Source organism: Budorcas taxicolor, chromosome 8 (assembly GCF_023091745.1).
Source record: "Budorcas taxicolor isolate Tak-1 chromosome 8, Takin1.1, whole genome shotgun sequence".
NCBI lineage: Eukaryota > Metazoa > Chordata > Mammalia > Artiodactyla > Bovidae > Budorcas > Budorcas taxicolor.
The window spans coordinates 94,010,840-94,035,000 of record NC_068917.1 but is presented as its reverse complement, the minus strand read 5'-3'; the positions used below and the strand labels follow the sequence as shown (position 1 = coordinate 94,035,000).

Below are 24,161 nucleotides of genomic sequence, written 5' to 3'. Positions count from 1 at the left end.
TCTACCAATTAATCACTGAGTGACTTAACTATTCCTAGGCCTGAGTTTCTTCATTCATGAATGGATATGAAAGTGAAGTGAAAGTCAAGTCCCTAAGTCATGTTTGGCTCTTGCGAGCCCATGAACTGTAGCCTACCAGGTTCCTCTGTCCATGGGATTTTCCAGGCAAGAATACTGGAGTGGGTAGTCATTTCCTTCTCCAGCAGATCTTTCTGACTCAGGGATTGAACCTGGGTCCCCCACATTGTAGGCAGACGCTTTACCGTCTGAGCCACCAGGGAAGTCAATAAAACATAACTTGTCATTTTGTTTCGAGAATAAGAGAACATTTATGGAAAGACCTAGGGAAAAAAACTTGGCATAGTTAATAGAAGTATTAATACTTCCTCTCCTTCCATCAGGAGCATTTCCTGGGATTCATAGATATCTTTAGATTCCTATAGCTCTTTCTAGAAGTGGGGAAACCTTCCCAGAAACTCTCCAGTAGATTTCTTCAAATTCATTGGCCAAAAATTGTGTCATCTGTCCATGTTTAAGCAATCAATGGTGAGGAGAATGAGATTACCATGATAGATTAGCCAGCCATGACTCATCCCTTAGGACTAGTAAGGGGGCAGCTTCCCTGGCAATACATAGTCCCATAGAGAAGACCTAAATGAAAGCAGGGTTCCCTTAGGAAGAATGATTCAGGAGAATGGATGCTAAGTAGACAACCAACCACCTGTTTTACACCTTCTCCCAATCCTACCTGCTTCTAGTCATCAGTACAATGAGGTATTTGGATATAATCATCTGCAAGTACCCTCCCAGCTTTGATATAGTGATCATGGTCTTTCTTAATGTCATCCGGAGATGAGAATGCTTAATATATTTACCATAACGCATAATGGTTGAAAGCATGGGCTTTGGAGACAGTTCTAGGTTTGAAAACTACCATCTAAGTGATATTAAACATGTTACTTGTCCATTCCTAGCCTCAGCTTTTGCAAATTGGGGTGAAAATGTCTACTTCATAGGACTGTGGTGAAAATTAGGGCAGACAACGCATGTAAAATAGTGAGCCTATACCCAAATGTGATAACCACAAAGTAACTTACATCCTTAAGGATGATGAGATTTCATCATAACTGTTCCAGGGCTTTATGGATTTATCAGAAATTTCAAACAAAACCAAAATTAAGTGTGGGCAAAAAAGAAGACAGGTTTTGAAAAACAAAAAATCAGAAAAGCCATGACCTGTTCAGATGATGCATGCAAAATATACCACATCAATTTTCAACCATGGTTTTTTAATGGAACAAATTCAGGGGAGAGGCATTTGGGAAACTCTAGATGTAGTGAGCTGGAAGCAATTGGATAAGAGGCTGATGTCAGGATCAAGTTATGGTTATTAAGACAACCCTGGGCGGGCTTTCCAGGTCAGCTGAATTTGAAGTAGATGAGGGGTAGGAATGAGGAGAATGGAAGAGAAGTGTACCCTTAATTGGAACTTCAGAGACAGAAATAAAGGAAGATTCTGATAACATCCATGTGGGTGTAGAGTTAGGGGGGCCACCTCCAGCCTCGGGGAATGTTAAGGACACACAGGGAGCACTTCTTTCTCAAGATGGTGGTCTGAAGTAAGGCCTATTCTGGTCTGTTCAGTAACACACTGCTGTGCAGGGATGCTCACCTGTGTGCATTTAAACAGCAGAGCATATCCCTGGGCACTGACTGGCATGTTTGTCTTGAAGAACCTAGGACAGAATTTCAGGATGTCACCCTCACAGAACCTAAAGGTACAGTGTAATTCAATGAAATCCATGTTCAGCTCATTGGCTGAGCTTGGTCTCCTCTGTGAAGGCCCTCTGCCTGCTGTATATTCTTTCACTCAATCCTTGGGTCTCCACCTGCTGTTTTGAGGTGGGGAAGGGGTTCGCTTTCTCTAGAAAAGGTCGGAAGAAGGAAGCATGCTTGTTAGCACTTTCCTCGCCATCCCTTTTGCCTCAAATATCATACAGTCTGGGCTATTAGTGTGAAGAAAGTAGGACTGGATTGGAAATCAGACAGACCATATTTGAAGCCTGCCTGTACCATCTATCTGCCTTGGAAAAATCACGAACCCACCTCAGTCTCAGCTTCTTCATCTCTTCAGTAACTTTTTGTAAGGAGTTGATAAAGTAGTAGTTTAATGCGGCGGTTCCCAACCTTTTTGGCACCAGGGACCTATTTCATGGGAGACAATTTTTCCATGGCCCTGGGTAGGGGGATGGTTTGGGGATGATTCAAGGGCATTACATTTATTGTGCACTTTATTCCTATTATTATTACATCAGCTCCACCTCAGATCATCAGGCACTAAATCCCAGAGGTTGGGGACTCCTGGTTTAATGAACACATCCCTCTTCCTTCACTCCCCCAGGGGGAGGGGTGCAGAGCACAGCACAGCAGAAGCAGGAATGTTCTGGAGAGGACCTCTCCCAACAGGTGCTCTTAAGAAGGACATTCCTCTGACCTCCCATTTTCCAGGTACAGTCCTAGTCCACGTCTGTTACCACAAAGTCATTAAACAATTTCACTCTGAAAAAAAAATCCTCATTTGGCAAATGAATACTAGCAATATATGGTCTCCTAGCGTGCTCTCTTCCACCTATTTCTCACAGTTGGACATTAATACTTGATCCCCTGTGAGAACCTTGATCTATTCACCCTTTATCTCTTGGCAATCCTAGAGCTGTCTAGCGGCAATCTCTCTGGAGAATAAATTGTTGTTTTTTGTTTTTTGTTTTTAATTCTAGGGCTTTATCTGCTCCCCAGAGTCACCTAGAAAATTGCAGGTTCAATTCTGCAGACCAAACTCCAGCAATTTTCAGAGAAGAATTTTAAATTGACCTCAGATGTTCCTTCATGGTCCTCCTAGCACAGCTGTGCCTCTGCCCACAGTAGACTCATTGTCAATCAATTCCACAGGAAAAAAGTATGGAAGTATAAAATTTCCTTCATTTTACTCTGACTCAGCCCCCCAAAAATGTAAATTTTTTTTGAGCCACTGAATTTAAGGGTTCCAGGATTTATGAAATCTGTTATTTACAAACGAGGAAAAGGACAGTAGCAGGTCACAGCTTAGCAAACTCCCAAAACCTTTCAAGACATTATTAAGATTTATGATGGTACCTCCTTTTATATAAGTCTCCTTTAAATATTGGGTTGAATAATATGCCTTTTAACCACCTGGTTATAGTTAAAAAGAAAGAGGAGACAGTTTGGGCAGAGAATGGATAGCACACTCAAACAGCCTGAGGAGAATTTTCAAGAAACTCTTTACAGAGGTGTGATCTAAGGGAGCAACAGAAATATTGCACTATCTCAGGGCAGGTAAAGTGAAGGAGACATTACCTACGCTAAGGAAGCACACCTTAGCTCAAAGGGAAACACGGAGAGAACCACTCCTAGAACCCAGGGAGGCACAGGAAAAGGCATTCAAATAGGAGCTGGAGCCTTTGGTTAGGGATGTAAACATGCCATGGTGACCTGGTTGAGAGAGGGCAAGGAAGTAAATACCTGACCTTAGTCTCCTTCTGCCTTGGCATCTTCCACTACTGCCTTTGTTGTCCAGTCACCCAGTTATGTCTGACCCTTTGCAACCCCATGGACTGTAGCACGTTAGGTTTCCCTGTCCTTCATCATCTCCCGGAGCTTGCTCAAGCTCATGTCCATTGAGTCGGTGATGCCATCCAACTATCTCATCCTCTGCCATCCCCTTCTCCTCCTGTCTTCAGTCTTTCCCAGCAACAGGGTCTTTTCCAATGAGTCAGTTCTTCATATCAGGTGGCCAAAGTATTTGTGCTTCAAGCTTCAGCATCACTCCTTCCAATGAATATTCAGGACTGACTTCCTTTAGGATTGACTGGTTTGATCTCCTTGCAGTCCAAGGGATTCTCAAGAGTCCTCTCCAACAGCACAGGTCAAAGGCACAAGTTCTTCAGTGCTCAATCTTCTTTACAGCCGTACATGGCTACTGGACAAACCATAGCTTTGACTATATGGACCTTTGTCAGAAAAGTAATGTCTCTGTTTTTTATATGCTGTCTAGGTTTGTCATAGCTTTTCTTCCAAAGAGTAAGCATCTTTTAATTTCATGCCTATAGTCACCATCCACACTGATTTTGGAGCTCAAGGAAAAAACAAAAGTCGTTCACTGTTTCCATTGTTTCCCTGTCTATTTGCCATGACGGGATGAGACTGGATGCAATGATCTTCATTTATTGAGTGTTGAGTTTTAAGCCAGCTTTTTAACTCTCCTCTTTCACCTTCATCAAGAGGATCTTTACTTCCTCTTTGATTTCTGCCATAAGGGTGGTGTCATCTGCACAGCTGAGGTTATTGATATTTCTCCTGACAATCTTGATTCCAGCTTGTGATTCATCCAGCCCAGCATTTCACATGATATATTCAGCATATAAGGTAAGTAAGCAGGATGAAAATATATAGCTTTGACATACTCCTTTCCCAATTTGGAACCAGTCTGTTGTTCCACGTCTGGTTCTAACTATTGCGTTTTGACCTGCATACAGGTTTCTCAGAAGGCAGGCAGGTAAGACGGTCTGGTATTCCCATCTCTTTAAGAATTTTCCATAGTTTGTTGTGATCTACACAGTCAAAGTCTTTAGCATAGTCAATGAAGCAGAAGTAGATGTTTTTATGGAACTCTGTTGCTTTTTTGATGATCCAACAGATGTTGGCAATTTGATCTTTGGTTCCTCTGCCTTTTCTATAACCAGCTTGTACATCTGGAAGTTCTTGGATCATGTAGTGTTGAAGCCTAGTTTGAAAGATTTTGAGCATGACCTTGTTAGTGAAATGAGTGCAACTGTGAAGTAGTCTGAACATTATTTGGCATTGCCTTTCTTTGGGATTGGAATGAAAACTGATCTTTTCCAGTCCTGTGGCCACTGCTGAGTTTTCCAAATTTGCTGGCATATTGAGTGCAGCACTTTCACAGCACTGTCTTTTAGGATTTGAAATAGTTTAGTTAGAATTCCATCACCTACACTAGCTTTGTTTGTAGTGATGCTTCCTAAGGTCTACTTGACTTCACACTCCAGACTTTCAGGATGTATGGCTCTAGGTGACTGATCACACCATCATGGCTATCCAGGTCACTAAGATCTTTTTTGTATAGTTCTTCTGTGTATTCTTGCCACCTCTTCTTAATATATCTTCTGCTTCTGTTAGGTCCATACCATTTGTGTCCTTTATTGTGCCCATCTTTGCATGAAATGTTCCACTGATATCTCTGATTTTCTTGAAGAGATCTCTAGTCTTTCCCATTCTGTTGTTTTCAACTACATTTTTGCATTGTTCACTTAAGAAGACTTTCTTATCTCTCCTTTTTATTCTTTGGAATTCTGCATTCAGATGTGTATATTTTTCCTTTTTTCCTTTGCCTTTCACTTCAGGGGAGGGTATTAAAATAGGAGCTGGAGCCTTTGGTTAGGGGCATATACATGCCACAGTGACCTGGCTGAGAGAGGGCCAGGAAGTAAATACCTGACCTTAGTCTCCTCTCCACTCCCCCAACCCCAGCCTCTTCTACCACTGTCTTAAGCCAAGGAAACCAGTCACTGTAGTCCATAAGCCTCCTCATGACACAGACTGGGATGGGGAGAGGTGGAGAGTGGGTCTGGGAGGTAAAAACTGTCTAGAACAGCCACTCATGGCAAGTGAAGGTGGGGAAGGGGCCAGCTAAAAGAAAGCACCGCAGCCTGACCACCTAGAATGTGCAGACCAAGGTCTAGCCTGCAGGGAGGGAGATTGTTCCTTGCATGGATTACAGAGGAGGAGGTAGGGCAACCGGGACTGGAATGACCTCGGTCTTAGGAGGCAGACCACCCTTGCTCTCTCATTACTCTGAGGAGATAATTTCACATCCTTGGGGAAGTTACTGAATCTCTGTGAGCCTCAGTTGAAGCCATAGCTTGTTGGGGTTTTACAAGGCTTTCTGCCTCTGAATCCATGGGTCTCCTTGTATTGTTGTTGGAGGTTTAGGGAAACAAGTAACATGCTAAGCACGAGGTGGAACATTGCAGTGAAGGGAGCTCTACTTCAGAAATCCAGAAACCTCAATCATGGAAAGTAGGGAAAAGGAAAAATAAATTTTGAGACAGTCTAAAAGTAAATTACACTTTTCAGTGGTTTTTTGAAAAATTAATATTAAAGAAAGTGCACATTAGGAAACTTTGCCCCATTCCATCCATGATCTCACCTTCAATTTGACCCTCACCCCATCCCTGAATTTACTCAATCCTTGCCCTCACCCCATTCCTGGCTCCTAACCCCAACCCAACCTTTAATTCATTCTTGATCTTATCCATCATTGGCAACCCCCAATCCTGAACCTCATCCAGTAAGGATGAGCAGGGGTGGAGTGAGGATGTTTGTGAAGCTCATTATTAGGTGATATTTTAAGCTGAAGTGTAAATGGTTTAAGAGCACTGTAGAGGTGCAAATATAAAAACAACCTCTGTGTCAAAATATCCCCATGTAAAATGTACATCAAGACATCATGAACACAAATTGCTTAACCTCTCTGAGTTTCCTCCTCTACTAACTGGAGAGAAGATTTAATGATTTGGCTTGGTGTAAGGAACAGAGATAATGTTCATAAAACTGTCTGACATGTGGTACGTACTGAATGGATGGTAGTTATCATATCATATGGTAGTCAGGATGGTAGTTGTCCTGACTCTCTCATGAACCAACTGAGTGACTTTCAGCACATCACTTAATTTCTCTGAAGCCTGTTTATTGCCCTTAAGATTGAGCCATGCAGCATGTCCTGCTTTGAGAATGCTGTGGTTCTCAGGCAGGCACATTTAGAGGAATCCTAACCTAACTAGCTGAAGATCTGGCTCCTGAGACCCTGAGGAGGACGATGAACTGATGGGCTCTCCATCCCTGACCACCAAAACAAGCATCTAGTGTGAAACCTAGTAATATTTGTTCACTGAGAAAGTGGAGCTTTCTCATAGCAGACCCATTCTTCCCTCTTAATTTTTTGTGGGGATGAGGAATGGGTTAGTCATTTATACGTTGAAAGCCAAAGAGATCACAAAAGTCACATCAAGGAGCTTCAGTGCCTGTCAATTTTCTTTGCAGTTTATCTTTAAAGACCCAAACGGAATAGTACAGGAGTGGAGGAGCAGTGAGTTTTAACTCAGTCTCTTTTGCTGTTAACAACTAGGTCACATCGCAACAGCCTCCTGCACCTCTCTCATCCCTGCCCCTTCCTTTTCCAATTTAAAATGTCACTGTCTGCTTTTCAACCTGATGAAAGTTATGGTGAGGCAGGGAGAGTTAATGACTGTAGATTGCTTTAAATTGAAAACCTGTGTAAGTCAAGAACCACCTTGACAGCTGAGTGCTTCCCTTGAAATAGCCTAAGTAATTAAGCTTAATATTTAAGCCAAGCATAAGGTCAGATGGAACCTATCCAGGTAGCGCTTTCTGAAAACCTAAGGAAACACAAAGCTGTACGTGTGTCCTTTTATAATGTGGTGGAATTGTACATGAAGAAAGGGAGGCCAGCCTCAGAAAGGCCTCACCTTCTCTTACCAGAACAAATTCACCTAGCTGAACAAATGTTTCCTCCTCCTTGCCTGAGTACAGACTATGCACACAGAAGAAAAAAATACTTAATAAATAATAAGTACATGCTTATTTTTTGGACCCATCTCCAAAAAAGCAGAAGCATCTTATAATTCCAACATAAATGTTCTTTCATATAATGCTTACATATTATAGAACTGAAGACTTTGGGGGAAAACTTGAGAAATATAAGATTCTGGAATTTTCTGTTTTGCAGTATGCCTTATTAATGAGCACCTACAATTTTATGTTATGCCTTTTGTCCAACTCAGCTTCTAGATTTCAGTGAGAAAACATGAAGATGGCTTACACAAACCATTAGCCTCGACGTAAAACAAATCTTTAAAGAAACAATAACTATTTTCTTTAAACAGCATTCCAAGTCGGGTTGCTGGGTACACAGCCTGGAGATCTACACTTCTCTAGTTTTGTTTCTGCAGCTTGTTTTCACAAAGCTAGAGCTGCTTCTCTATGGCTCTCTGGTTAATATAAATGACAGAAGCTTGAATTCTGATACAGTGAAAACATTCCAGCAAGTTCCCACCCCGCACCCAACCCTTACTAATGAGCAAGTAACCGGATAACACGGCATAAGAGTCTCCTCTTTGATATACCAGAGATGCTTGGGCATCAGTTATATCACCGCCTACTGTTAATAGTCCTTGTTTTCCCTCTGGTTGAATTCAACGAGCTCATGAATATTTATAAATGTTATTTACTGTGTGACTAAAAGGTGTGAATAGTGCTCAAGCTGATTAGGACTATTATGAGAGACAGTCTTCCTTTCACTTTTTCAGATTTCCATACACTTAAATCTGTGGGGGAATCACATGAAACAGGACTCCTCCGTAATTATTCCAAGTGCTAAATAGTTGCCTCCAGGTTCTGAAGTTTCCTGCTTCTGGGGGAAAAAAAGAAAAAACGTGAAAATGTGTGAAGATTGCCATCTAGTGGTTATAGTATAAAGTTTTACAAAATATCAGAAAACCATGCTTTTTATTTCTCAGACAGTATTAACCAAGTCTCGTAATGTGAAGGCAATGGCACCCCACTCCAGTACTCTTGCCTGGAAAATCCCATGGACAGGGGAGCCTGGTAGGCTGCAGTCCATGAGGCCGCGAAGAGTCGGACACAACTGAGCAACTTCACTTTTACTTTTCACTTTCCAGCATTGGAGAAGGAAATGGCAACCCACTCCAGTGTTCTTGCCTGGAGAATCCCAGGGACAGGGGAGCCTGGTGGGCTGCCGTCTATGGGGTCGCACAGAGTCGAACACGACTGAAGCGACTTAGCAGCAGCAGCAGCAGCAGTAATGTGAAAACTTGCCCCAACATTTCCTCTGAAAACACTTCCTCCCATAGCTGTGGGAGTTGGATGAGAAGCCAGCACTGTCAGGGGTGCGGGGCAAGGAGCCCTGGAGCCCTTACAGGATCCTCATCTCATCACACAGTAAAGGTAGCTTCCTGCGACATCCAAGCACAGGGCAGGTCAGCCAGGGAAGTCAGTGCAGTCACATTTGGAGTTTCATCTTTGCCTGCCCCCTCTGTCTTTCTATCCAGTAAGACTTCAAGCCTAGTTTTATGCGTTGCATTGTGCGCCCCCCCCCCCTCCACAATCCACTAGCAAAGATAGGTTGAAGTCCTCCCCCTGATACCTCAGAAGAGGGCCTGGTTTGGAAATATGGTCATTGAAGAGGAGATTAAACAGTCATACTGCAGTGGAGAGGGTCCCTAATCCAACATGACTGCCGTCCCTGTATGGAGACAACTAGCTTGCAGAGACTGAGACACGGGGAGAACACGTGACCACGAAGGCAGAGGGTGGATTTATGGCGGCTTGAGGCCAGAGAACAGCAGAGCTGGCCAGCAAACTGTCAGGAGCTAGGAATAAACAAGGAAGGATCTTACAGGTTTGAAGGAATGTGGTCCTGCTGACATCCTGATTTCAAATGTCTAGTTTTCAGAACCGGGAGATAATACATTTCTTTTGAAAACACCACCCAGTTTGTGGTACTTGTCAGGGAAGCCCAGCAAATGAACACACTTCACCTTTCTCCTCTTGCGCCTCTTTCATCCTTGCTCAGCTCTCATACTCCAGGCAAACAGGCATAGTTTTCATTGTTTGCTGGCTGCTCACCCAAGTGTCAGGCTCTCCCCCTGTTCAGCTCACCCTTCACAACGCCAGGTTGATCTTTTTAGATTATGATTCTGATTCGGTCACTCATCTGGCTTTCCCTGTCATATAAAAACCAAATGTCTTCAGCCAAACATTCAAAACTCTTCTTGATCTGGTTCCTTCCAGCTCACCTTCCGTTATTTCGCTCAAGTATTTCAGCCACATTAAACTAGTCACTGGTATCTGTCACTGCTCCCTTTCCCACTTCTGTGATCATGGATTTCGTCCCCCTTGTTTTCATCAGAATCAAACAGTACTTCTTGGGGCGGATGGGGGAATCTCATTCGTTTCCAGCAAGAATTCTAGGAAGGTCTCAACAATTTCTCAGTTCTCTGAATTCTTACAGCTTTTGGCCCTTACCTCTCGGATGATATCTTTCTTTTTCCATCTTGTGCTGTAAGTAATCACAGTCTTTAATGCTTCAATTCACTCAGTAATCAGTAGATTTTATGAGTAGGGACCATCTCTACATGCCCCCAATGTTGTATATGTCAAAACATAACTGGATAAATGATGCCCTGTAAAGGAATGATTGAATAAATATTGCCCTTTCTTCAACGTCTAGGGCATGGTCAGACCATCTGTTCACTTCATCTAATGCCATGCTCTCCCTTGACCTCCCTGCTCTGGCCAAAGTGGCCTTTAAGTTTGTCTTACCTGATGTGCTCCTCTGCCCCAGTCTGCACCCAGAGGTCTTTCTTCCTGGAATACATATCCCTGCTCAAATATCCAGTTAACTTCTCCCTGAGATTTCAGCTCAATCATCACTTCTACAACAGGGGTTTTGTTCATCTTTCTGACTAAATCAAGTTCCTATTGTGTGACCTCTCATCTGTGATGCTCACCACGGGTTCACCTGTACATTTATGGGCATGATAATTTGGTTAATAGGCATCTTCCCTATGAATAGTAATCTCCATAAGGACAGAGACAGGTGGGAAAGTATTTGCCTTAGGTCACTACCGTGTGCCTTTCATATTTCAGAAGCTCAATAAATATTTGTGCAGAAAACAAAGGAGTAGCTGAGTGTATCTGCATGTCTATATATGCAAATAGTCTATTAGAATTAGAGTTTTCCAAGCTAGTATCAGTAGGCAATAATTATAATATCTACCATATTTGTATCTACTATATGCTAGGCACAGAGTCTAATACTTTATGCATTCTATCTCATTTAATCCTGAAAATGATGCTATAAGTTAGCAATTGTATCCTTGTTTTACAGATGAGCAAACAGTGCTTCAGACAAGGAACTCAACCCAAGATCACACAGTTGTTAAATAGCAAAATTATGATTAAAAAGCCATATATTCCAAAGCTCATTTTAAATACCATCCCAGAATTACAGAAGAAAATCAACATAGTACTCTTGATCCTTTTGACTATACATGATGAACATAAAAGGCTGAGCAAATAGTGCTACATCCTTAAAGCCGAAACACTTACTAAAGAGTAGATTTCTCAGGGGACTGTTTCTTGTTCACAGAAAACGCCATCTCCTGGCACATAGTAGGTGCTCAACATATATGTATTAAATGGATATTTTTTTTTTTTTGAAGTAGAGTTGGTAGCTCAGCTGGTAAAGAATCCACCTGCAGTGCAGGAGACCCAGTTCGATTCCTGGGTCGGGAAGATCTGGAGAAGGGATAGGCTACCCACTCCAGTATTCTTGGGCTTCCCTGGTGGCTCAGATGGTAAAGAATCTGCCTTCAGTGTAGGAGACCTGGATTTGATCCCAGGTTGGGAAGATCCCCTGGAGGAGGGCATGGCAACCCACTCCAGTATTCTTTCCTGGAGAATCCCCATGGGTGGAGTAGCCTGGTGGGCTACAGCCCATGGGGTCGCAAAGAGTCAGACACAACTGAACAACTAAGCAAGCACAGAGTTGACTTATGATATTACTTTCAGGTTTACAACATAGGGATTCACTATTTTTATAGCTTATACTCCATATAAAGATATTATAGAATATTGGTCATATTTTCCCTGTGCTATACATTACATCCTTATATCTTATTCATTTTATACCCAGTCCTTCATACCTCTTAATCACCCACCCCCTCTCGTGTGCCTCCCACCACAACTTTCCTCAGTCAGAACCACTAGTTTGTTCTCTGTGAGTTGATTTCTGTATTATAATATTCATTCGTCTTATTTTTCAGATTCCACATATAAGTGAAAACATACAGTATTTGTCTTTCTCTGACTTATTTCACTTAGCATAACACACCCTCCAGGTCCATCCATGTTACTGCAACATTTATTAAATGGATTTAAACTTCAAACAAGGTTTGTCACATCAAAGAATGATAAAACTGATAAATCCAGCATCAAAATTCTGCTTTGAGGAAGCAAATAAAGGAGTAGGAAAGGGAAGAATAAGGAGACAGGGTACAAAATTAGGGGCTCAGGGTCCTTTTGAATCCTTAATGTGTTCTGATGTGCTATTTGTGGTGCTTTTAAAAAAGGTAGATGTTATCCCACTTAGACCTATAATAACACCACCACTATATTATTTATAAGTTGCAGGTGAGAACTCTGATGCTCATGAAAGGTTTTAACATTTTTTTAAGTTTTTTTTTTTTTAATGGGGACCATTTTTAAAGTCTTTATTGAATTTGTTACAACATTATTTCTGTTGTCTGTAATCTGTTTTGTTGTTTGTTTTTTTTTTCTGGTCATGAGGAATCTTAGTTCCCCAACCAGGGACTGAACTCACACCCCCTGCATTGGAAGACAAAGTCTTAACCACTTGACCACCATGAAAGTCCTTCATGAAAGGTTTTAAACTTAGAGCTATATTGTTCCACATTCTACATGGTGGCCACCTCAATACAAATAGATGTTAAAAATGCTGACCAGTGAAATCACAGAAACATGAGGGCTTCCACCTGTAAAGCTTGCAGAGTAACTATGTGAATTACTCATGAAGCCTGTTCTCCTGACTAACTTGGAAGATGAAGTTTTACCTGATTCTCAATTCTCATTACTTCTGTTTCTATTTTCCAACGTCAGCTATATTTGCACATAACCCTTCACAGTCCTTTTTTCTTTTTTTGAAAACTGTTGAGGACAAGAAAATGGCTTATTGAAAATGGAAATGGTGTCAGGATCCTAATTTCTTCCAGAACAACCAGTCAATCCTTTTAACATGCTCACTGTAGTGAATGTCCAGCAAGCCACATCCCTTCGCAGTGATAAAGAGAGTGACAAATAGCATTTTTCATCAAAATGACTAAGAATAATGGCTGGAGAATACTGAAACAATAACACTAAGTCGCATAATAATGCTGAACCACAGAGTTTATGAAATGTGGAACAATGGGAAACTCAACTTTACATTGACTAAAATTTCAGATCCAACATCACATTATCTCCTCTACAAGGCAGTAAAGCAGTTCCAACTGCTCACTGAATTATTTCAATAAAGTGGTACCATCTTCCTGGTATTGTCTGTTTGACCATTAAATTAGTTAACTCTGGGGACAATATTTCTCCTTCTACATAACATTTCTATATGCATTCCCTCTTCTCACTCTTAAAATAGATAAGTGAATGTGAACGTGAAAGTCGTTCAGTCATGTCCAAATCTTTGTGACTCCATGAACTATACAGTCCATGGAATTCTCCAGGCCAGAATACTGAAGTGGATAGCCTTTCTCTTCTCCAGGGGATCTTCCCAACCCAGGGATCGAACCCAGGTCTCCAGCATTGTGAGCAGATTCTTTGCCATCTGAGCCACAGAGAGTAGATAAAGCCGATGACGATTATCACCACTTTACAGATGAGGACAGTGAGGCTAGGACAATAACAGCTCCTCTAATAGCTCACAGCTAATGAGGCAGAGCAGGGACTGGAACCTGGTCTATTTAATTCCTATGCTCTCACCACCGCACCTCACTACCTCCTAAAAATACACCACATAGAGGAAGATACTTAAGAGTTTCCACGCTAATGACTCCTTCCTAAAGAATGACCGTCAGAACATTACTCAGGAAAAAGTTGTGAGGACTCCGTAGAAGTATGAGTGAGATTCATCACGGCTTGCCTGCAATGGAAAATTTGCCATCAGCCACCAAAGAACACTGCCCTGGAACATCTGAAGTTAATCCTGGCAAAATACTGAGAGTAGCAAGTGGCATATTGTACACGGTATACAAGGAGTGTTCATCAAATGGACATACATACACTTAAGTGCTCAGGCTTCCAAGTATTCTTTCTTTAAGCCTTCATCTCCACCAGCAGAGTAAACAATAACAAAATTAGTAATAATAATGATTATTTATCTTATTGGCTAGTAACAGCTTTAATCCTCATACAACTGTATGAAATACATTATTAGCTTCATTTTATGATTGGGAAAACTGACATTAAACAACTCGTCCAAGCTACTTACAGCTATTAAGTGGACAGTTAAGATTCAATTGTCCTGTTTTACCAAACACAAGTCTGTGTGCCCCATGCAGAGTGAGGCCAAACAATACCAAAAGTTCAGAGTTTGGAGCAGAGAAAGGGTAACTGCAAGACCATGCAAGGAGACAGGTGACTCATGCCTAAAAACCCCCAAACTCCCTGAAAGTTTACAGCAAAGCCCTCTCATAGGAAAAGTGAAGGAGGGACGTGATTAGTTGTTGCAAACTTCTTGGGGTCAGATCCTTTGTTCTTCAGGTCACGATGTTCCTGTAAACTTCCACAAAAGCACATGTTACTCTCTGTTCTGACAAGAAAGGGCAGGGGAAGCATTCAATTCTGTCTCCTTGCCTGCTTGTGGCTTTGAACACTTAAATGCTGCAGGCAAAGTAACATTGTTACCCCTTATTTTACTTGTTCAAGATCCCAAGGCTTGACTTTCATCCTTCAGGGTCCAGCCCTTTGGCTAAGTCCATTTTCAGACCAGGACCCTGCCCAGCCTGGCATGCTTAGTCCATGGGGTCACAAAGAGTGGAGCACAGTTTGGTGATGGAACAACAACGCTGCCCAGAAGCATTTGATTCACGCAGTCCAGGTCCTCCCTCCAGTGCCCAGGCCCCGCTGAAGAGGCAGGTCTCACCTGGTGGTGCTCTCAGGGCCAGGTCCCCAGACCCTGCCCAGCTGTCATCACTGAGGGAGCCAGGCACCCAGGACCCAGCCAGGCCTCAGGCTGCTCAGACTCCCCAGACGAGGACTGGTCTCAAGCACTGTGAGCCAGGATGACTGCTGCTGCCATTAGGTCGCAGGGGGTGGAGCAGAGGTTCACCACCACTTCAAGGCCTGGACCCACCCAGTGGGCAGCCATAGCAAGAGCTCTGCAGGGCACAGTGCTCAGCCTGCCTGTCCCCGGGCCCCCAGCTCACTTGCCGGCCTGACACCAGAAGGCCTGGAGTGCCCGTGGGAGAAGGCCACAATCTGCCTCTCACCACGCTCACAGGCACAAGGACCTCGGTCCAGCTGACTATTGGCCAGGCTGGATCTCCCACCACCACCGCTGAGGCGCTAATGGTCTCTGGTTAAAGGTCCTGCGCTGAAGGTCGTGATCTCACGCTAACACCCAGCTGTGTGCCTGCCCCACCCCTAACACACTACTCTAAATTCCTTCCACTCGACCATGCTTCTTTCAGATCTAGTTAATTCAGTCCAGATAATAATTCAGTCATCAAATATTTTAGCCTCTAGACCTTTACTTTTCTTTCTTATTACTATTATTTTATTTATTTGGCCGCACTGGGTCATAGTTGGGGCAGGCAGGATCTTCAATCTTCCTTGCATCATGCAGGATCTTTAGTTACAGCATGTAGGATCTAGCTCCCTCAGTGAGGAGGCAGGGTCTGGGGACCTGGCCCTGTGGGCACTGCCAGCTGAGACCTGACTCTTTAGCCAGGCCTGGGCACTGGAAGGAGGACCCAGACTGAGCGCTAGATGAACGCTCCTGGGCAGAGTTGTTACTGTAGATCAGTCACTAAGTCATGTCTGACTGTTGGCACTCATTGACTGCAGCACGCCAGGTTGGGATCCAGCCTTGGCCCCCTGCTTTGGGAGCATGGAGTCTTAGCCACTGGACCACCAGAGAAGTCCCTCCTTTTCTTTTAAACTGTGTAGACCCAATGGTAAGGTATTCCATGGCTGTGTTGCGCCAGTTTCAGCATGACTACCTTCAGGCTGATATTTTGGCTGAACTAAAGCACAAAAAAGGTGCCAACCTTTTTTAAAATGAGGGAGTGTTTGCCTCTTCCAGTTTGATTTAGGGTCCTAGGAGTCTCCCAAGTCCCTTTAAAATGAATGTTCTTGAACCAAATGTATTAATACTTTGTATGCACTTGGAGGAACTGATGTGTTCCTAAAGGAAGAAGGAATCTGGGGAATGGCGGTGAGATTCATCATCAACAAAATAGGAACAAATCCAGCTGAAGCAAGGTGGGAGAGAGTGAGACAGCCTAAGGGCCTCTTATACTCTGAAAACACAGCAAAAGCTTCTTCAGGGTACATTGCAGCCATTCCCCAAAGTGATCTTCAGGACAGTCATCAGGCACTAGCCCAGCAAAAAGTAAGGAGTGGGTTTGAGATGATGTATTTGAAATAATAAGCTGACAGAGGTCTTGGGACCTAAGGTCTTGGGACCTGTATCTTCCCGAAAAGTGCCCTGAATTCAGCATTGTGTGTATTCCTCAGGAATATGTTACTGCCTGTAGATGATCCATATGAGAAATTTAGTGCGATATCTGGACAGTCTCTTACAAAGACCCTGAACCCAATGTTCTAAAAAAGGTCAGTGGTCACTGCATCAGAAAGATGTCAATCCTGGCTTTCCCTCCCAGAGAATTAAAAAAAAAAAAAAAAAAACACTTGAGCCTTGAACAGTGCCAGGGGGTTTAGGGGTGCCAACCATCTGTTCAGTGGAAAATCTTCAATTTTATAGTCAGCCCTGGGTCTCCTTTCTCAGTATCCATGGTTCTGTGTCAGAGTATTCAACCAACGCCAACCCAGCAGTACTGTAGTATTTACTATCGAAAAATATCTGCATATAAGTGGACCCACATGGTTGAAACCCATGTTGTTCAAGGATCAACTGTTGATGCATATATGACACCAACGCTTTGATGTATTATCTCATTTAGTCCTTAGAGGAGGTCTGCAAATAAGCATCAGGAGCCCCTGCTTGCAGTTCACGCAGTCATTCAACATATGTTAAACACTTACCGCATTTCAGGCACTGTGCTGGGGATACTGAAGCGATTAATACAGAGGCGGCCCCACCCCCTTGGAGTTCACTTTCCAAGAGAAGAAGGAAAAGTAAAGACGTGAGAAGATTTTAAAAATAGCAAGAGAGATAAAGGTTAAGGTGCTGAAAGAAGGATTCAGAAAGGGGACTTCTCCCCCAGCTCCCCTCTCGCCTACTTTTCCTATCTTACCCCCTGCAAGCTTCCCTCTCCCACCCCTTCTTCTCCTCCTCTTCTCTTCCTTCTTCTCTCCTCTTCTCTCACCCACTCCTCCACCTGGCTCCCAGCACCTCCTATTTTCTCAACTGGTTGCCCGAAGCAGGGGGAGGGGGGGGGGGTGCGAAGGGGATGGGGGCAGGCGCGGGGGGAAGAGATGTCCCCGCGAGCCTGCTCCACCTGGCCCTCCACCTGCGGGCACAACGGTCTCTCTTTAGCCGCGTGTGCGCTCACCGCCCCTGCTCCCTCCGCCGACCCTATGAGCAACAGACTGGCTCCAGAATGGGAAATGAGGCCAGTTACCCGGAGGAGATATGCTCGCACTTTGACGAAGATGAAATTAAAAGGCTGCGCAAGCGGTTTAAGAAGCTGGACTTGGACGGTTCCAGCGCTCTGAGCGTCAAAGAGTTCACGTCCATACCGGAGCTGCAGAAGAACCCGCTGGTGCAGCGGGTGATCGACGTCTTCGACACCGACGGCGACGGACAGGTGGACTTCCAGGAATTCATCCTGGGGACCTCCCAGTTCAGCGTCCGGGGAGGAGAGGAGCAGAAGCTGAGGTTTGCTTTCAGCATCTACGACATGGACAAAGACGGCTACATTTCCAACGGGGAGCTCTTCCAGGTGCTGAAGATGATGGTGGGGGACAATCTGAAAGACTGGCAGTTACAGCAGCTGGTGGACAAAACCATCATCCTCCTGGACAAAGACGGGGACGGGAAAATCTCCTTCCAGGAATTCAGTGCTGTGGTCAGAAGCCTGGAGGTCCACAAGCACTTGGTGACCATTGTGTGAGTTTTATAAGGTCGCCACTCAACAACAACTTTTTCTTTCTTCTCTATCTCTTTAAAGATCTGCCCAAGAGGCCCAGTAACTGCCATCTCTGACCTGCTGGAAAGTGTCTCTCTTACTGAAGCAAGATCTTCCAGCCTCTTGACCACCTACCTCAGTGTTACTAACTCTTCTGCTCTCAATGATTCAGGCTAATGCCTTGAGTTGGGGAGAATATGATGAAGGAGCATGGAGGGAAAAGAAAAGGAAACAGCTTTTATGAATGTATTTTTTTTTCTTTGTTTTGATTCAGAAACCAAACTACAAAGAATGGAGAGAACTTTTAAAGTACAAAAATAAGAAAATATACATCTTCTCCTTTACTTCTCATGGTTTTATATACGGGGGAAAAATTCCCAAAAGGTGCTAGGTGAACTATTTTCATTTACTTGTGGTGTTCAAGCATCTTTTAACAGATAATTAATTACTTATTGTAGCAAGAGGGATGAATCTATTTCTCTTGGCTGAGCATCTTTTAATCACCTCTCTCTGGGCAACAAAAGCCCATCTTTCCCTTTTGAAAGCCTCAGACCACTCCTCACAGTACATCCAGAAATCCTGGAGCAAGTCCTATGGGCTAGGAATCCAGCTGGGTTCCTCCTGTCTCATTGCTCCAGTTCCTTTACAGTTTCTGTTCGGGCAGAAATTCAGAGGCCTTGTAAGAAAGGCTAAGACAAAATCCCCAGTCTATCAGTCTCAGAGGAGGTGGCTTTTCAGGCTTGACTGCCCGCCCCAGTATTAAGTTCAGTTAATGGGGCTTCCACACAAACAGGACAGAGAACTGCCTGGGAAGCTCACGCATGCATGCGTGCTCAGTTGCTTCAGTCCTGTCCGTCCCTTTGACACCCTATAGACTGTAGCCCACCAGGCTCCTCCATCCATGGGATTCTCCAGGCAAGAATACTGGAGTGGGTTGCCATGTCCTATTCCAGGGGATCTTCCTGAGTGAGGGATTGAACCCACATCTCCTGGGTCTCTTGTATTGCAGGCAGATTCTTTACTGTTGAGCCACCAGGGAAGCCCTTCCTGGGAAGCTCTCTCACCTGCAGTACCCAATGGGAGAGAATGGGCCACACTCAGAGTCCTTCCCACAGGCAGAAGTGGTGGTAATTCCAGCTGCAGTGGACTCTCCCCAGGGTGTGGAGGTGGTATTGCTCCTGGCATTCAAAAGATGCAGAGATGAACAGGTACACCTCTGCAGCAGGAGTGGATGCTGTCTACACAGACAAAACTTTTTTTTTTAAGTCTGACCTGGACCTGGCAGGGAAGTTGAGAGTTCTCTCATTGGGGGAAGCCTTGTCTCTAATGTAACAGTCAGCCCAGTGTCCCTCACACCCTAATAAACCTGCAGCCAAGATGTGCTGGAGCTGTTCTTACTGACTGAGAACAAAAGTGTGCACTTCCCTCCCCAGTTCCATGTCCAGTGATGTCATGTCAATAGCTTCAGACCAGCCATTGTGGGAGTAGTAAGAACTCATGGAAAAGAGCAAAAAGTTGTAGTTGTTTTTGTTGTGCTTGTTTGGGAGAGCCAGAGTAAGTACACTGTTCTCGTACCCTAGATTTTACCAGCTCTCTATGTCCCGCTTACTACTGCCAGTTCGCAGGACAATAAGACATACTCTCCCTACATGCACTTAGCCAAGGTACAAACCCTAGGTGATTTTCTTTTTTCAGGACAAGGAAGATCCATTTCTAGATTTATTATCCTTATATTTTGAAAAGGCTGGTAGCTAGTCTTGCTTCCACCAAAAGTAGGACAAATAAACCCCCAAATTTCATTATTGGCACTATGCCATACTTTTTATTTTATAAATTACTTATGAGCCACAAAGAATAGATGTGCCTGCCACTTAAATTCCTGTGTAGTCCTAAAAATAAATGTATTAACAATCAGTAAATGTTCCCGATCCTGTAGTTATACGAGTCCTACGCCAATTTCAGGGTGACAGTGCAAAGATTCAGACACACCTGAGTTTGGATTCAGTTACAACTGGGTTTTTATCACAGTCACTTGTTACCAGCTGTGCAAGCCCGAGCTCTTTCTTAGCCTCTCTCTGTCATTTCTCCTGGTTAAAATGAGGCTCCATCCCCAGGTTACTCTGAGAATTCCAAAAGATAAAACATGTTAAGTGCTAGTGCACAACACGTTCACTCTCCATGTCCTTTCGTCCTCTTTTACTCAATCAGAATATAAGGGAAAAGGAGGCCTCTGGGTTCCTTCTGAACCCTTACTTGGTACTTAGCCACACCTGCTCTCAGATTAGCAGGACATTTGTGTATTCCTAATCCAGAAAGGAAACAATGTCAAGGTCCTCTGCACCCTACAGGCTGCATCTTCTTCTTCTTCTTTAACTTTCATTTATTTAGTTGACTTTATCAGGTCTTAGTTGGGGCATGACAGCTTAGTTTCTTCCGTGGTATGTGGGATCTTAGTTCCCTGACCAGGGATCAAACCTGTGTCCCTTACATTGCAAGGCAGATTCTTAACCACTGGACCACCAGGGAAGTCCCTAGCAACAGACTTCTTGACTGAGAATTTAAAAGAGAAAGGAGGACTCATTCTAGCCCAACCTATTTGACTTTGTGGAAGAAACCTTTCATGAGAAAAGTGAGCTTGTGTAATGCCAGCCAAGAGGACTTCTGAAAGAGAGACACTATTTGTATGTTCTGCAACGTGCACACTAAAATACAGTTTAAAATTAGGACCTAGGGTTTGAAACATGTTGGATTACATATTCAAATTTAACAAGAGGAAAAAACATTTCAGCTTCTGGAGTGGCTGGAATTCACAAGCTAATTGCTCAATCAGTCTACCTAATGTATTGGGTTGGCCAAAATGTTTGTTTGGGTTTTTCCCACTAATGTCTTAGGAAAAACCAGAAGGAACTTTTTGAACAACCCTATAGTTACCCAAGGCTCTGTGGCAGTGACCTTAAACTGTGCACCTGTTTCTAGCCTCAGCAACTGGAAAGATCTGATTATATGAATATTTGGGAAAAAAGATCACATTTACTTCCATATTAGAATGCTTTGATTCTTCTCTGCTAATTGCCAAGTTGCCAACAAATCTCATTCTGTACAGTTCCTTGGAGTGATAATAGTAGTTGATGCTTATTGAACAGCTGTTCTAGGCCCTATTACATTTGTTATACCATTTAATCATTGTAACAACACTGTGGGGTGGGTGCCTTCATCTCAGTTTTACAGATGATGCTATAGAGCGATCTAGAAGCTACCCCAAGGTATCCAGCTGGTAAGTGGCAAAGCAAGGACTTGAACCATGCTCTCTGACCACAAATGGTGAGCTCCCTGCACTGCCTCCTATTTTTGAGGCTTCTGTATTTACCTGCATCAAATTATTCCTAAAAGCCTCGCTAAGGTAATCAAACCAAGCTTCAATTTTTACAAAAAGATAATTGTTTATTAAGGAGAAAGGAGCTCTTACCTCCTTGGTCCTATGCATTGCAAAAAATTAAAAATATTAGGCAAGACAATCTTAGATCATCTTCCACCTTCATCTCATCTTGAGAAATCAGTGACAGCATTTAGATTAAACTAGTAACAGCAACCAATATGCTTTGATGCTGCAAACATCAGTAACAATATGTTGTTGTGAATCCTATATTAATGGATTGTGTCTGCTCTCTACCATATGTTGCAATCCCCAAATCAACTAGACAATTTTTTTTGAAATGTAGGGGGCAAAATATGTCCTTAACATAGTTGATTTATTCTCTATATTGCTGTAAAGGAATCTTCAAGGAAAAATCTTCAGGAATTTTTTTTTATTATTATTACAAATCCCATTCTTCACTTATGCTATTGATTTTCTCTGTTAGGATTTAAAGTGTGTCGTGAATCTGGCTATTGTGTTTTATCTATTTCCCATGCTTTGAAAAGGAGGAGGCTTGGCTGTTTGTAAGACAAGGTGGCATGGTGAAAAAGGAGTCAGGTTGGGACTTTCCTGATAGTCCAGTGGTTAAGACTCCACACTTCCAGTGCAGGGAACATTTCTATCCCTGGTCAGTGAACTAAGATCCCGCATGCCACACAGCACAGCCAAAAACATTTTTAAAAAGAGGTCGCTAGACAGAATCAGAACTGGATGCCTCTCCTTTTGTATTGGCTGCTATAGCTGTCCCACTGGCTGGTGATTGTGTGAACAGCAACAAACTATGTGTCCGCTTTAAAGCATCCGCTGAGTCATAATGAAAAACCACAACACTGAAAGGACACCAGAGTAGTAAAAGCTGTGTAGAGTAAAGATACAGCCTGGCAGTTCTTAGACTAAAGCTGACCCACAAGTAAATTTTGTTATTTTGCATGGTGTTTGTTCTCACAAGGTTTTGTGTATATTTGTGTGTATGTGTATGTTACCAATATTTTTTTAATAGGATTTTAAGTAGAAATCAAAATCAGCATAAAGGAATGCAGCCCACCCCAGAATGGGTGTGGCCTTTTACTGGCTAAGGTACTTCTGCAGCGTGGAGCTGAAATTGTCTCAGTGAAGAGAAAGTCCACTCTTAGTTAAAAAAAAAAAAAAAAAGGCGAGATGGATGAAATCTTCATTATTTTTCAAAAACAAAGCAATTGGGGACTTGCCTGGTGGTCCAGTTGTTAAGAATCCACCTGCCAATGCAGGAAACACGGGTTTGATTTCTGGTGCAGGGAGTTTCCACATGCTGTGGGGTGACTGAGCCAGTGCTCCTCAACTACTGAGCCTGTGCTCCCAGCAACTGCTGAAGCGTGCACTCCCAGAGCCTGTACTCCCTCACCAGAAACCACTTCAGGAAGAAGCTGGAGCTCCCCAACGAAGAACAGCCCCCGCTCACTGCAACTAGAGAAAGCCCTCACCCAGCAACGAAGACCTAGCACAGCTGAAAAATAAATGATTTTTTAAAAATAAAGCAATTGGGCATAAAACTTCCCAATGACTATTTTCTAACAACTGTTTCTAACTGAACAATAGAGTTTCCAATAATCAAAACAAATGGAGTCATATAGAGTTCAAACATCTGTATAATAAAATCTAACAAAACAAAGCTAACAGGAAAATTTTAAATGAAGAAACATATGTAATGTATTAGGAAAGGGCTTATTAGTTTTCTTCAGTAAAAATTCTCACTTTTTCTGAAATGTATAATTGAGCAAATGATATAAATATAGAATGTATACACATGGAGATAGGAAAAAAACAAACTTCGAAAAATAACCTCAAAAATTGAACACATACAAACTGGAATAAACAAAATAGGAAAAAAAATGCTTAGTTGTAAAACAGAGTTGGCAAGGATGTTAACATCCTGTGCACCAGGGCATCTTGGGAATCACTGGGAATGGTTTTCACACTCTTAAGAACTATTTCATACAACACAAGGCATCAGAACAGTTCCATCATCTAACCTGGTAATCCCATCCATTGCAATATATATCTCAAAGAAAGAATCAAAAATTATTTTTAAAGTGCTCTATGCAAAAGGTGTTTTTATTGCAGCAATATTTGTATACATGTATACATAAGAAGCAATATTAAATATTTGACAGTTTGGGAATAAAGTGAATTATGATAAAATAATAGTTGCTAATATAAAGCCATTAAAGTTAATAAATAACTATAAATCAATACATTTTCAGATTAAGCTTTTTAAAAAGCATAATTATTAACATATAACAGAGTTTATAGCTCTGGAAAATATATATGCATATGGTCATAGTTTAGAAGAGACAATGAAGAACTGAAGATAATTGTTTATATAGGAAAATGATAATGTTGATTGCCTCAAATTTAATTTTTGGAAATATTTTTCTGAGTTGTTTTATTAACATTAAGACTTTTCAAAAGACTGCACAGTGGAGCTAATTTAGCACACTGAGCACCAGGTCCAAGGGTAAAAGATGGTTGCCCAAACCTAGAAAGGGCCAGAGGTCTGGGAGTACCAAGGACAGAAAGGGGACGTGTCCTCAGCAACCTGGGCAGTGCCATGCTGAGGAGTCATTAAGCAGATTCCAGGTTAGAGGGCTAGAAGTGCCACATCCCCCAGGACAAGGGACACAGTGAGAAGTTCCTGCAGACCCTGATTTTACTGTCCATCTAGATTATTTTCTCATCCATATGTGTGA

The 24,161-nt window shown here is 42.8% G+C and overlaps 2 protein-coding genes across 2 annotated transcripts in view; both read left to right on the top strand.

Moving 5' to 3' along the window:
* GRIN3A (glutamate ionotropic receptor NMDA type subunit 3A) overlaps positions 1 to 24,161 on the top strand; it is a 198,335-nt gene that overhangs the window by 156,100 nt on the left and 18,074 nt on the right. The gene's annotated exons all lie outside the window — the stretch shown is intronic.
* On the top strand, positions 17,493 to 18,005 carry PPP3R2 (protein phosphatase 3 regulatory subunit B, beta). The gene has a single exon (XM_052645191.1). It carries the CDS (start codon positions 17,493 to 17,495, stop codon positions 18,003 to 18,005), a length of 513 nt encoding a protein of 170 aa, XP_052501151.1.